At 37.4% G+C, this 14,401-nt stretch overlaps 1 protein-coding gene across 2 annotated transcripts in view; it reads left to right on the forward strand.

Annotated features, from left to right (window-relative positions):
* MTREX (Mtr4 exosome RNA helicase) overlaps positions 1 to 14,401 on the forward strand; it is a 135,429-nt gene that overhangs the window by 57,056 nt on the left and 63,972 nt on the right. For both annotated transcript variants that reach the window (XM_057540028.1, XM_057540027.1), the window contains exon 16: positions 3,426 to 3,576. In XM_057540028.1, the coding sequence (XP_057396011.1) occupies positions 3,426 to 3,576 (151 nt within the window). The remainder of the gene's footprint in view (positions 1 to 3,425; positions 3,577 to 14,401) is intronic.

Raw genomic sequence — 14,401 nt, forward strand, 5'->3', positions numbered from 1 at the left:
AATAGGTAAAGTTCTTTTTTCTTTTTTTTTTTTTAAACTTTGGGTTCATTTATTTATTTATTTATTTATTTATTTATTTATTTATTTATGGCTGTGTTGGGTCTTCGTTTCTGTGTGAGGGCTTTCTGTAGTTGCGGCAAGTGGGGGCCACTCTTTATCGCGGTGCGCGGGCCTCTCATTATCGTGGCCTCTCTTGTTGCGGAGCACAGGCTCCAGACGCACAGGCTCAGTAATTGTGGCTCATGGGCCTAGTTGCTCTGCGGGAAGATGTGGGATCTTCCCAGACCAGGGCTCGAACCCGTGTCCCCTGCATTGGCAGTCAGATTCTCAGCCACTGCGCCACCAGGGAAGCCCCTCTTTTTTTTTTTTAAATGTTCTTATATGAGTAAAGACAAAGCTTATCTGTACATATTCATAGAGTGATCTTATGGTGTCTTATTTTCAGTTTTAAAGATTAACACTTGGAAACCCATCTTTAAGTGTCCATATAACTTTAGTTCTTTGTGTAAGGAAAATGGTCAAGACTGAAAATTTGTGTTATTTTCTTTAAATGTTGTCGCATATAATAAACACTAATTTTCTTACCTCGTACTCTGTGTATGGAAATAATTGAGTCAGGAGGTAATATTTTAATGGCAGCATCTGGTTCCTTTAGTACAGATTTTTTCATTCCATTTACTTGACATCTCTAGATTTGTTAACCCTATAAGTGTAAATTTCTATTGTCTTTCATTTCATTTAAAAAAAGCGTTTTTAAATTTTATTGTGGAAAGAACCTTTAACATGAGATCTATCCTCTTAATAAATTATGATGTTGTAAAATATGTTGTTGTTGACTGTTGTATAGCTAATCTCTATTTATCTCACTTGACTGAAACTTGATGCCCTTTAATTAGTAACTTCCCAATTACTCCTCCTCTCAGTCTCTGACAACTACCATTCTACTCTTTAAGTCCATGAATTTGACTATTTTAGATATCTCATATAAGAGGAATTATACAGGATTTGTCTTTCTGTGACTGGCTTGTTTCATTTAGCATAATGTCCTCAAAGTTCATCCATGTTGTTGCATATTGCAGAATTTTCTTCTTTAAGAGTAAATAGTATTCTGTGTATTTACAGTCCTCCCTTGGTATTCTCAGGGGATTGGTTCCAAGACCCCCCACGTATATTAAAATACCAAAATGAGAGGATGCTCATGTCTCTTACATAAATGGCACAGTATTTGCATATAACCTACACACATCTTTCATGTACTTTAAATCATCTCTAGATTACTTATAGTATGGAATACAATGTAAACGCTATTTAAATAGCCTTAAATACAGTGTATATAGTTGCCTGTGCTGCATGACACATTCAAGTTTTCCTTTTTGGAACTTTGCAATTTTTTTTCCCAAGTATTTTCCAAACCACAGTTCATTGAATCCTCAGATGGTGAACCCGAGGACACTGGGGAACGGCTGTATAGCCATATTTTATAGCATCAAATTAGGATACTGTAATACTGAAAGAAGGGACTATTAATAATTATATCAATATATCAGGTATAAGTTGGGGTTGTCCTGGGGTCACTTGGATATAATGTTAAAATGCGATGTTGAGTTTAAGGTGATGGAGAATTCAGATAGGTGTATTCTACAGCAGTTTGAATATAGAAGCAGAGCTTGAGGTTGGAAATAAACATTTGCAATATTGAAGCCCCACATTTCTTAAAGGAGGTAATAGTAGAAAAGAAAAATAATAGAATAGTAAAAAGTTGGTCTGTTTGTAAAATTATGAAGTATCTGAAGTTGTCTTTCAGTCCTCTCTTCCTCAAGAATGTGATTTTCATACTAACTCCACATCTCACTTTGGCCCTATTTTCAAGGAAAGTGCATAAAAATTAAGGTTTTAGGGACTTACTCACTAACCCCCTAGGGTAAATGGCTCTTGATTTTTCAGGAGTTAAGGAATACCACCATTTGAGACTGTTGAAAGTTCTGCTCCTTTTCCTCATAAAATCCTATATTCATACATTTATAATTCTGAATGCAATAAGGCTGGCTTATGAACCTCAATTTAAAAGCCTCTGAATACCCTAACAGTATTTGTGTATTTTGCTATGCCATTTAAAGATTTGCATGTTTTGTGACACTTCTAAATATTTCAGCATGTATCTCCCAAGAATTTGGTCATTCTCATTTGGGCACTACATAACCATTTTCAATCTTAGGAAGTATTTGCATTTAGAAAAAAGTATTGCTGGGCTTCTCTGGTGATGCAGTGGTTAAGAATCTGCCTGCCAGTGCAGGGTACACAGGTTCGAGCCCTGTTGTGGGAAGATCCCACATGCTCCCCTTAGTGGAGCAACTAAGCCCGTGCGCCACAACTACTGAGCCTGCGCTCTAGAGCCCGCGAGCCACAACTGCTGAAGCCCGGGCACCTATATATAACCCATGCTCTGCAACAAGAGAAGCCACCGCAATGAGAAGCCTGCTCACTGCAACGAAGAGTAGCCCCTGCTCCCCGCAACTAGAGAAAGCCCGCAAGCAGCAACAAAGACCCAATGCAGCCAAAAAAACATATTAAAAGAAAAAAGAAAGAAAGAAAGAAAAGAAGAAAGTATTCCTGAAGAAACGTTGTAAGAAAAGTTTAGATCTCAAGGAAGTATTTTGGACATAAACCTTGTTGCAAGTTAAGGTCACACTATTGTAACTAGCTCTTCTTTGGTAACAGCCACAAATAGGAGGAGAAAGGAATTACCAAAGTGTTGACAAAGACTGGTCTGTAAGTTTTGGGGAAACATTTTGGCAGTTTTATGTCATTTCAGGAAGCTGAGAGTTTCAAAATAACTAATTTTTTCTGAATGTCATTCTGAAATAAATTTAGTGTGCTCTATTAGCATAGGCTAGGTTATGCTGCAGTGACAAACCTAAATCTCAGTAACTTAAAGGTTTGTTTCTCTTGTTCATTGCACGTTTACAAAGGTGACTATGCTTATTATTGTTTAGGGATTCAAGCTGATAGAGAAACCACCATCTTGAACATTCGCAGTCACTGTGCCAGCAGGGAAAATGTAGCTTTTCACACCAGCGGTTAAATATTTGACCAGGAAGTGATACATTACTGAAACTTATTTGCCCTCCCCACTGAGGGCAAAATGTGTAATCCTGTCAAGTACCTAGATAAGGCAGAGAGCTAAACATACTTGGCCAACAGTATTTTAACTGCTACTGTCCTAGTTAGTGATTTTTTTCCCCCCTTCACTTTCCCAAAGATCAACTGTTTTATCACTTTGTGTTGGTCATTTAAAGGAAAGAACTTAATACATTTCTGTAGTATTCCTTAGTGAAGACTAAACTGTTATGCGGTTCAGGAGGTTAAAAATATTTTTATGAATTTATTTTTAACATCTACAACATTGACATGTTTTTTTCTCTCAGGGCTCAGCTGATCCTCTAAATAGTGCTTTCCATTTGACCTACAACATGGTTTTGAACTTACTACGAGTAGAAGAAATAAATCCTGAGTACATGTTGGAAAAATCCTTCTATCAGTTTCAGCATTATAGAGCAATTCCAGGAGTAGTAGAGAGTAAGTATAAAATTATCATAACAGCCTCATTTAGCTAGGGTAGACCAAATAGCAAAATTATTGTGTTATTGACTGCTTTGGCCATTGATTTTTTTCTGGTAAGCCAAATCATTGTAACCAACTAGAACATTTTAAAATGAAAGAAAACACTATCAGGACATAATTCTATGGTTAATTCAAATTTAGTATAATTTATTGTTATAGACATATCACATGATAATTCATATTCATGAATAATGATATTCAAAATTAATATAATGCTTTCTAAGTCCAAAAAATAAGTGTTCTATTGTAACTATGTTCAAGTAGAATTGTGTATTGTGTGTTGATCCTTATTCTAGAAGATTGTGGCTGATTATCATATAGAACTGATTAAAATCTAAAATAGAAGCAAAGATTTAAAATTTTGGTTTGGGTAAATCTTGTAAAAATAATGCATAGTTGTAAAGAAAAACAAAACCCAAATTTGGCAAAAGATACAATGGAGATTTAAGACCATTTGTAATCTCACACAGACAGCCACACAACCACAGTTAACACTTCGTGGCTCTTCCATCTTTTTTATTTTTCAAAGTCAGGATTAACAATGTTTTGCTAATAACAATGATGTTATTATAGTTGATATCATTTGTTAAACATTTATCATATGCCTAGCCTTGTGTTAAATGCTTTACATTCACTAACTCACTGATTCTGGCTTTTTAAAATTTAATTTCAATTATTCTTTGAAAGTATGGTTTTTCATAACTGCCTAATATTTTTATTTTATGAATGTACTATGATTTATTTAACAATAAAGGCAAATTTGAGATATCTTTCTATCACAAGTGGATAGGACAGTACCACTCTATTTTATGCACCTGAAAGTAAATGAAGTGTAACAATATACCTTAAAAAAATGAAAAGGCTTGGAACATCCAAGTAAGTTAAATTCTCATTTTTTTTTACCCTTACCTGGATGACATCATAATTATTTCCTCTTAATTTCTTTGGTCTTAATTAAGAGAGCTTCTTCATTACAAACTATAGAGCTGGAAGAAGCTTTGGCATCATTTTACATACATAAAAAAATAATGCATAAGAGAAGTTAAGTCTGTATATAAGGTTGCACATTTGATTGATGGCAGGTTTGACTTGGACTCCTGTTCCTAACTAACCCATGCTGTTTTTATTAAAGTGTGGGTCATCCCTTTTTAATATGACGAGAATAGATGTAGTAACTTCTCCGGCTGAAAAAAAGACAATGATGAAAAAAATCTTGAGCTGGCTGATATTAAGACTTACCTTTGGGCTTCCCTGGTGGCGCAGTGGATAGCAATCTGCCTGCCAATGCAGGGGACATGGGTTCAATACCTGGTCCGGGAAGATCCCACATGCCATGGAGCAGCTAAGCCCGTGCGCCACAATTACTGAGCCTGCGCTCTAGAGCCCGTGAGCCACAACTCCTGAAGCCCGCGTGCCTTGAGCCCATGCTCCGCAACACAAGAAGCCACGGCAGTGAGAAGCCCGTGCACCGCAACAAAGAGTAGCCCCCGCTCGCCGCAACTGGAGAAAGCCCATGCACAGCAACAAAGACCCACCACAGCCTTAGATAGATAGATAGATTAGATAGATTAGATAGGTAAATTTATATATTAAAAAAAGATGTCAGATTTTTTTTTTAATTACTTTTTAAAACATTGAAGTATAGTTCATTTACAATATTGTGTTGGTTTCAGGTGTACGGCAAAGTGATTTCGTTATACACATATATATGTATATATCTATGTTCTTTTTTAAAAATTCTTTTCCATTATAGTTTATTATAAAATATTGAATCTAGTTCTCTATGCTTTACAGTAAAACCCTGTTTATCTATTTTATATATGGTAGTGTGCATCTGTTAATCCCATACTCCCAATTTATCCCTCCCCCACCCTTCCCCTTTGGTAAAGTAAGTTACTTTTTTTTTTTTTTTTAAAGTTTAATTTTTATTTATTTATTTATTTATGGCTGTGTTGGGTCTTCGTTTCTGTGCGAGGGCTTTCCCTAGCTGTGGCAAGTGGGGGCCACTCTTCATCGCGGTGCGCAGGCCTCCCACTATCGCGGCCTCTCCTGTTGCGGAGCACAGGCTCCAGACGCGCAGGCTCAGCAACCGTGGCTCACGGGCCTAGTTGCTCCGCGGCATGTGGGACCTTCCCAGACCAGGGCTCGAACCCGTGTCCCCCGCATTGGCAGTCAGACTCTCAACCACTGCGCCACCAGGGAAGCCCAAGTTACTTTTTAAACTTCACTTTATATTATTCTTTTGTAATTCCATAGAAAATATCCCAGATACAGCAGGGGATAGAGGGAGAATTCTCCAAGTAGTTTCCCATTTATTTAAAGCCCTTAGGACTTATAGCTGGGCTCAGATTATTCGATATGACTTTGAACAAGACTCTGCTACCCACACTGTGAGCTTAAACATTGCCACCAGGACTTCCCTGGTAGTCCAGTGGTTAAGACTTCACCTTCCAGTGTAGGGGGTGCGGGTTCACTCCCTGGTCGGGGAGCTAAGATCCCATATGCCTTAGGGCCAAAAACACCAAAACATAAAACAGAAGCAGTATTGTAACAAATTCAATAAAGACCTTAAAAATGGTTCACATAAAAAAAAAAAATCTTAAAAAAAAAAAAATTGCCACCATTTCTCCATCTCCTGTCCTGTGTCTCCCCAAGCCCCAACTGTTGTTGCTGTTGTTTTCAGTGTGGTTCTGATTTATGTTTTAAAAGGATTGTTAGCATAACTTCTGACCCCTGGTGTTGCTACCATATACTTGAATCTTCTTGCAATTGAATTATCCTTGCTTTGCCTATCTCTCTTTTTATAGGGGCAAGACCTGTTTTGCTAATATTTGGAACCAACAAATAGACTAAATATCAAAAGTATAACAGACTATTTAGTGGAAGAAGTAGGAATTTAAGTGATGAAAGTGATAATTGTGGGGTAGTTGCAACACCTTTAGTATTTTGCAGGGCTGAGCTGTGTGACCAAAGAGCATGTAGTGTAAGAGGAGATGGGTAGAGGTGATAGGGGCTATCCTCTGTGCTTTTAAATTGCAAAATACATCTTGAATGAAATTTATTTCCATTTCACTTATTACTTGGAAGAGTATGATTCCTTTTGCTGTCGATACATAGAATCTTTTCAAGAGACCTGGTGTTATTTTTACCAGCTTAAGTATACCAAAATTAAAATGTAGACTGTTATCTTTGGAAGTACAGAATTAATCTTTATTTTACAAATACACTGCTTTAATTTTTACAACAAACTTAAATGGCTGTCATACATGAGATGTTTTTCATTTTGATTTACTGAATCCACAGTAGATTTTCCAGTGAGTCATAAGAGTAAAAATTCTTGGGGCTTCCCTGGTGGCACAGTGGTTAAGAATCTGCCTGCCAACGCAGGTGCATGGGTTCGAGCCCTGGTCTGGGAAGATCCCACATGCCGCAGAGCGACTAAGCCTGTGTACCACAACTACTGAGCCTGCACTCTAGAGCCCGTGCACCACAACAAGAGAAGCCACCTCAATAAGAAGCCCACACACCCCAATGAAGAGTAGCCCCCGCTCATCACAACTAAAGAAAGCCCACGCACAGCAACGAAGACCCAACGCGTCCAAAAATTAATTAATTAATTAATTAATTATGTTAAATTCTAGGATTTCACTCTTCCTTTACTGGAAAGAAAAACGCAGATTTAATTTTAATCTTTTTGTTTAGTTTCATTAATAGATAATGCCATGGTTAATAGCAGGGGCTGTGGAGTTAGACGTGGGTTTGAATACAGACTACTGCAGCCTTAGTTTGCTCTTTTATGCAATTGGAATAATATCTAGTTCATCCAACTCATGAAAATTAAATGATATCATTTATGTTAAATTCTCAGTAAGTGCTTGTTTTAATTAATGATAGTAATGCCATACATCAGTAAAGCCATTTAAACTTTAACCTTTTGTAAAATTTGCTCGGTACTGGGAGTAGCAGTCCATTTCCCCATCACTCACAGGTCTGTATCTATTGCACGTTTTATATGGTACAAATATAATTTTGGAACCGCATCGCCCCTCTCCCTCAAAAGGGGTAAATTGATTGCAGGCTGTCTTAAGAGTTTATGGGCATATCTCACATGCTGTTTCCTAAGATACTGAGGCTTTCTTATGGCGGTACACTGCAGGAAAACCAGCTTATTATACTGAGGTTCCTCTACTTTTTGATTGGCGTGCAAGATATCCTTTCCTTAATTTGGGAAAAAGCGGGCTGCACCTAAACTAACTTCCTGGAGTAGTATATATCTATATTTAGAGTCCTAGATACAAAACACATGTGATTTCTTAAACTGCCTCTCAAACTTTTGATTCATTAGTTAAGTGGTCTGAGAACAGAAATGATTTGGAGTGGAGGATGGGAGCAGTATTTTAAGCATCAGGCAGAGTCTTTGTGTATCATCTCTCCTGTCAGTGCTTATTTAGTATTCCACTGATACCTGCAGTGTTACTTTGTAACTTTTGGTAAGGCAGCAAGATGAGCATTTCAGTGTATATTTTTCGTTTTCATATAACCTCTTATTGACTTTAGTCTACCAAATTTTTTTAGTCATTTCTTCTTCTGATAATGTTTACTCTCATAACGTGTTAAGAATAGCCTTCTATTCTCAAATGAAAAGAATACAGTTCATGTAGAAAGTAATGCAGTTCATTTAAAAATAACCAGGATGATGCAATATGCCTAAGAGAGTACAAAAGACCAGAAGTTAGAGGTACGAACAGAAAGTGAAGAAAAGATTAAAAATTCCAGAGAACATGTCTCAATACTTCAGCAGACTTTTTGGCAGATCTGACTCTGGTGTCACTAAAAATAAGCAATTAATACAAATAAATAGGCTTAGAGGAGGAGGACATGGTCTGCAAACTCTGGGTCTCCTCACACATCCCTGATAACATTTCAGTCTCTTCCTATAGCTCCTTTTTCAGCCAACTTTTTAAATGTCTAAACGTGTCTTTCTTAAAATGTGGTGCCCAGAGGTAAATAGTATTTTCTATGGGAGGTCTGACCAGGGACAAGTGCAATGGAAGTATTGTTATTGCTCTTGTTGACTTTTCTAAGAAAGAGAGAAGTCAAGTGCAAGGAGAGCTGTAGAGAAGAGTGTCACAGTTGGTGCCAACTGTTGACCCAGTAGATTGCATGCTGAAAGTTCTTCGCACAAATTGACCTAAGCCTCCTTTCTACAAATGCAAGTGCAGGAACTTAATAATAGTATATGTTATAGAGATACATATATCCTATTTTTTAAACAGATGGTTACAAAATTGTGGATTTAAGTTTTTTACCAAAATTATTTATGAAATTATGGTCTTCATCAACAGATGCAAATTTATATGTAAGTATTTACTTTGGAAAGATTCCTGAGCAGCTGGAGATAAAATGAGATGGTTTGTTCATTGTTAAGGATGAGGGAAATCCTGGAACTGGACCTTAGGGTTCTAATGTTTGGTCCTGCTCCCATGTGGCATGTGATTTGGGTCAGGTCTCCTAATTGTGATTCGAGTCCCAGAATAATATAGATATTATAATAACTATTTTGAATACTTAAAAGCATTAGGAGGCTCAGATTAAATAATTTTTAAAACTGCTTTTTCCGCTATGAAGTTCTCACCACATGTGAGCTCCCCTTGCTGTCATACACCCTCAGTTAGCTCAGTCTCTTAGGGTTTCAGCTTGAGTCCAGATGTTCTGTGGAGCTAATTCTTGCTCATTCTGCTCTGCAACCCTCCTCTATTTACTTTTGATAAAAACAAAAATGGTACCAGCCACCATGTAGTTGTTCTCTATCTCTTTATAGGTGGGAAATGCTGTTAAGTTGCCTTTTTTTTTTCTCTTGGAGTGCTTTCTGAATGCATATTGTTTGTTCTATTCTGGTCCACCCCTCATACCCCAAGATTATTCTTTCATACCTCGGTTCTATAAATCTGAACACAAAGGTAAGAAATCCTCAGTGATTGGAAGAAGAGTCAAGAGTTGTCTGGAAGGCATATTCTTTTCCAAAAATAAGTCATTTTCTAGGATTAACAGTGAAATGAGGCAGGAGGAAGTCCTCCTGTCATTGGAAGTGGCTGTACCTTCTGCAGGAAAGGACTCATGGATAAACTCCGTGTTGAAGCCCTGGGGGCCAGGCTATACTGAATACTAAGGATATAAGGGTGTCCAGGCGAGGGTTGGCTCACAGAAGCTTGTAGAAAAACTTGAGGGGCACAGAGGTAAGCTGAGGGCTGGCAAGGCTGGCAAGGGTTCTTGAAGCTGAGTCTGCAGGAAGGAAGTCCCTTGAGGCAGAACTCTCTAGTGGTCAGCTCACAGGAGCAGGATGCAGGGTTACAGTGTGCCAGTGGAAATTAGGAGCTGCCTATGAGGCAGGTGGGTACTCTTCAAGAGGGAAGGAAGAGAAGTGACTTCTAAATACTTTCTTTAATTTTTTTTTCTTTTTTTACTTTTAAAATGGGATACCTCCTAAGTGAATTTTTAAGTTGGTGTCATCTACTTAGAATAGATGCAGAAAGGAAAAGACCTGGGAAATTGGGGAGAGAAACAAACTTTTAATAGTTTTTTGTTTGTTTGTTTTTAATCAGAAGATCATGTTGTTGGTGACGACATCTTTCCCTTCTGTCTCCATGCAGTAGATTGGATTTCTTGCTGTGTATAAGGATGACTGTGTGGGGTGGGAATGCAGCCAGAAGTTGGATATGCGTGGGGTATTAAGGAGGGTTCAGGAATCAAAAACTTTGCTTCTCTTATTCCCATGCCTGATATCATGGTCCTAGGCTATCACATTTACCTCTTTCTTCTTTCCGTCTTTCCAAAAGAATAAACTTAATGCCTAAGAGAGTGCAAAAGACCAGAAGTTAGAGGGAGCAGTCTGTGAGAAGGTTGAAGATGATAATTTTAAAATAATAATAATACAGTAATATTCTTCCTCAGTGTTTACAGTGTGCTATACTGTTAGCTAAGTACTTTCCATATGTTCTGTCAGTCTCTAACTATAGCCTTGTGGGGGTATGGCTACTATTGTTATCCTCATTTTGTGAGTAAAGAAACTAAAGCACACAGGTTAAATACAGGAGTTTGGTCAATGGCATAGAATTGAGAGTCCAGAAATAAACCCATATATCTGTGGTCAATTGATTTTTGACAAGTGCTGCTGTGATAATTGATAGCCACATGCAAAAAAAGTGAATTTGGACCCTTACCTCACACCATATACACAAATTAAGTGAAAATGGCTGAAAGTCCTAAATAAACAGCTGAAACCATAAATCTCTGAAGAAAACATAGCTAAAAATCTACATAACCTTAGATATGGCAGTGGTTTCTTACGTAAGATACCAAAAGTACAAGCAACAAAAGAAAAAATAAATAAATTGGATTTATCTAAATTTTAAAACTTTTGCACTTCAATATATACCAACAATAAAGTGAAAAGAAAACCCACAGAGTGGGAGAAAATATTTGCAAATCATGTATCTGATAAGGATCTAGTATCCAGAATATATAAAGACCACTTACAACTCAACAACAAAAAGCAAACAATGTAATTTCTTTTTCTAAACATCTTTATTGGAGTATAATTGCTTTACAATGGTGTGTTAGTTTCTGCTTTATAACACAGTGAATCAGCTATACATATACATATGTCCCCATATCTCCTCCCTCTTGCGTCTCTCTCCCACCCTCCCTATCCCATCCCTCTAGGTGGGCACAGAGCACCGAGCTGATCTCCCTGTGCTATGTGGCTGCTTCCCACTAGCTATCTATTTTACATTTGGTAGTGTATGTATGTCCATGCCACTCTCTCACTTCATCCCAGCTTACCCTTCCCCCACCCCGTGTCCTCAAGTCCATTCTCTATGTCTGCATCTTTATTCCTCTCCTGGCCCTAGGTTCTTCAGAACCTTTTTCTTTTTTTTTCTTTTTTTTTTTTTAGATTCCATATATATGTGTTATCATACGGTATTTGTTTTTCTCTTTCTGACTTACTACCCTCTGTATGACAGGTCCATCCACCTCACTACAAATAACTCAATTGCATTTCTTTTTATGGCTGAGTAATATTCCATTGTATATATGTGCCACATCTTTATCCATTCATCTGTCGATGGACACTTCGGGTGCTTCCATGTCCTGGCTGTTGTAAATAGAGCTGCAATGAAAATTGTGGTACATGACTCTTTTTGAATTATGGTTTTCTCAGGGTATATGCCCAGTAGTGGGATTGCTGGGTCGTATGGTAGTTCTATTTTTAGTTTTTTAAGGAACCTCCTTACTGTTCTCCATAGTGTCTGTATCAATTTACATTCCCACCAACAGTGGAAGAGGGTTCCCTTTTCTCCACACCCTCTCCAGCATTTATTGTTTGTAGATTTTTTGATGATGCCCTGACCGGTGTGAGGTGATACCTCACTGTAGTTTTGATTTGCATTTCTCTAATGATTAGTGATGTTGAGCGTCCTTTCATATGTTTGTTGGCAATCTGTATATCTTTTCTGGAGAAATGTCTGTTTAGGTCTTCTGCCCATTTTTGGATTGGGTTGTTTGTTTTTTGATATTGAACTGCATAAGCTGCTTGTAAATTTTGGAGATTAATCTTTTGTCAGTTGCTTCCTTTGCAAATATTTTCTCCCATTCTGAGGGTTGTCTTTTTGTCTCGTTTATGTATTCCTTTGCTCTGCAAAAGCTTTTAAGTTTCATTAAGTCCCATTTGTTTATTTTTGTTTTTATTTCCATTTCTCTAGGAGGTGAGTCAAAAAGGATCTTGCTGTGATTTATGTCATAGAGTGTTCTGCCTATGTTTTCCTCTGTGAGTTTTATATTTTCTGGCCTTACATTTCAGTCTTTAATCCATCTTGACTTTTACTTTTGTGTGTGGTGTTAGGGAGTGTTCTGATTTCATTCTTTTACATGTAACTGTCCAGTTTTCCCAGCACCACTTATTGAAGAGGCTGTCTTTTCTCCATTGTATACTGTTGCCTCCTTTATCAAAGATAAGGTGACCATATGTGTGGGTTTATCTCTGGGCTTTCTATCCTGTTCCATTGATCCATATTTCTGTTATTGTATCAGTACCATACTGTCTTGATTACTGTAGCTTTGTGGTATAGTCTGAAGTCAGGGAGCCTGATTCCTCCAGCTCCATTTTTCTTTCTTGAGATTGCTTTGGCTATTCGGGGTCTTTTGTGTTTCCATATAAATTGTGAAATTTTTTGTTGTACTTCTGTGAAAAATGCCAGTGGTAGTTTGATAGGGATTGCATTGAACCTGTAGATTGCTTTGGGTAGTAAGTCATTTTCACAATGTTGATTCTTCCCATCGAAGAACATAGTATATCTTTCCATCTGTTTGTATCATCTTTATTTTCTTTCATCAGTGTCATAGTTTTCTGCATACAGGTCTCTTGTCGCCTTAGGTAGGTTTACTCCTAGGTATTTTATTCTTTTTGTTGCAGTGGTAAATGGGAGTGTTTCCTTAATTTCTCTTTCAGGTTTTTCATCCTTAGTGAAGAGGAATGCAAGAGATTTCTGTGCATTAATTTTGTATCCTGCTACTTTACCAAATTCATTGATTAGCTCTAGTAGTTTTCTGGTAGCATCTTTAGGATTCTCTGTGTATAGTATCATGTGACCTGCAAACAGTGACAGTTTTACTTCTTCTTTTCCAATTTGGATTCCTTTTATTTCTTCTTCATCTCTGATTGTTGTGGCTAAAACTTCCAAAACTATGTTGAATAATAGTGGTGAGAGTGGACATCCTTGTCTTGTTCCTGATCTTAGAGGAAATGGTTTCAGTTTTTCACCATTGAGAACGATGTTGGCTGTGGGTTTGTCATATATGACCTTTATTATGTTGAGGTAAGTTCCCTCTGTGCCTACTTTCTGGAGGGTTTTTATCATAAATGGGTGTTGAATTTTGTCAGAAGCTTTCTCTGCATCTATTGAGATGATCATATGGTTTTTCTCCTTCAATTTGTTAATATGGTTTATCAGACTGATTGCTTTGCATATATTGAAGAATCCTTGCATTCCTGGGGTAAACCCCACTTGATCATGGTGTATGGTCCGTTAAATGTGCTGTTGGATTCTGTTTGCTAGTATTTTGTTGAGGATTTTTGCATCTATGTTCATCGGTGATATTGGCCTCTAGTTTCCTTTCTTTGTGACATCTTTGTCTGGTTTTGGTATCAGGGTGATGGTGGCCTCGTAGAAGGAGTTTGGGAGTGTTCCTCCCTCTGCAATATTTTGGAAGAGTTTGAGAAGGATAGGTGTTAGCTCTTCTCTAAATGTTTGCTAGAATTCGCCTGTGAAGCCATCTGGTCCTGGGCTTTTGTTTGTTGGAAGATTTTTAATCACAGTCTCAGTTTCAGTGCTTGTGATTGGTCTGTTTATATTTTCTATTTCTTCCTGGTTCAGTCTCGAAAGGTTGTACTTTTCTAAGAATTTGTCCATTTCTTCCGGGTTGTCCATTTTATTGGCATAGAGTTGCTTGTAGTAATCTCTCATGATCCTTTGTATTTCTGCAGTGTCTGTTGTTACTTCTCCTTTTTCATTTCTAATTCTACTGATTTGAGTCTTCTCCCTTTTTTTCTTGATGAGTCTGGCTAATGGATTATCAATTTTGTTTATCTTCTCAAAGAACCAGCTTTTAATTTTATTGATCTTTGCTGTCATTTCCTTAATTTCTTTTTCATTTGTTTCTGATCTGATCTTTATGATTTCTTTCCTTCTGCTAACTTTGGGGTTTTTTTGTTCTTCTTTCT

Source organism: Balaenoptera acutorostrata, chromosome 2 (genome assembly GCF_949987535.1).
Source record: "Balaenoptera acutorostrata chromosome 2, mBalAcu1.1, whole genome shotgun sequence".
NCBI classification, from domain to species: Eukaryota; Metazoa; Chordata; class Mammalia; order Artiodactyla; family Balaenopteridae; genus Balaenoptera; species Balaenoptera acutorostrata.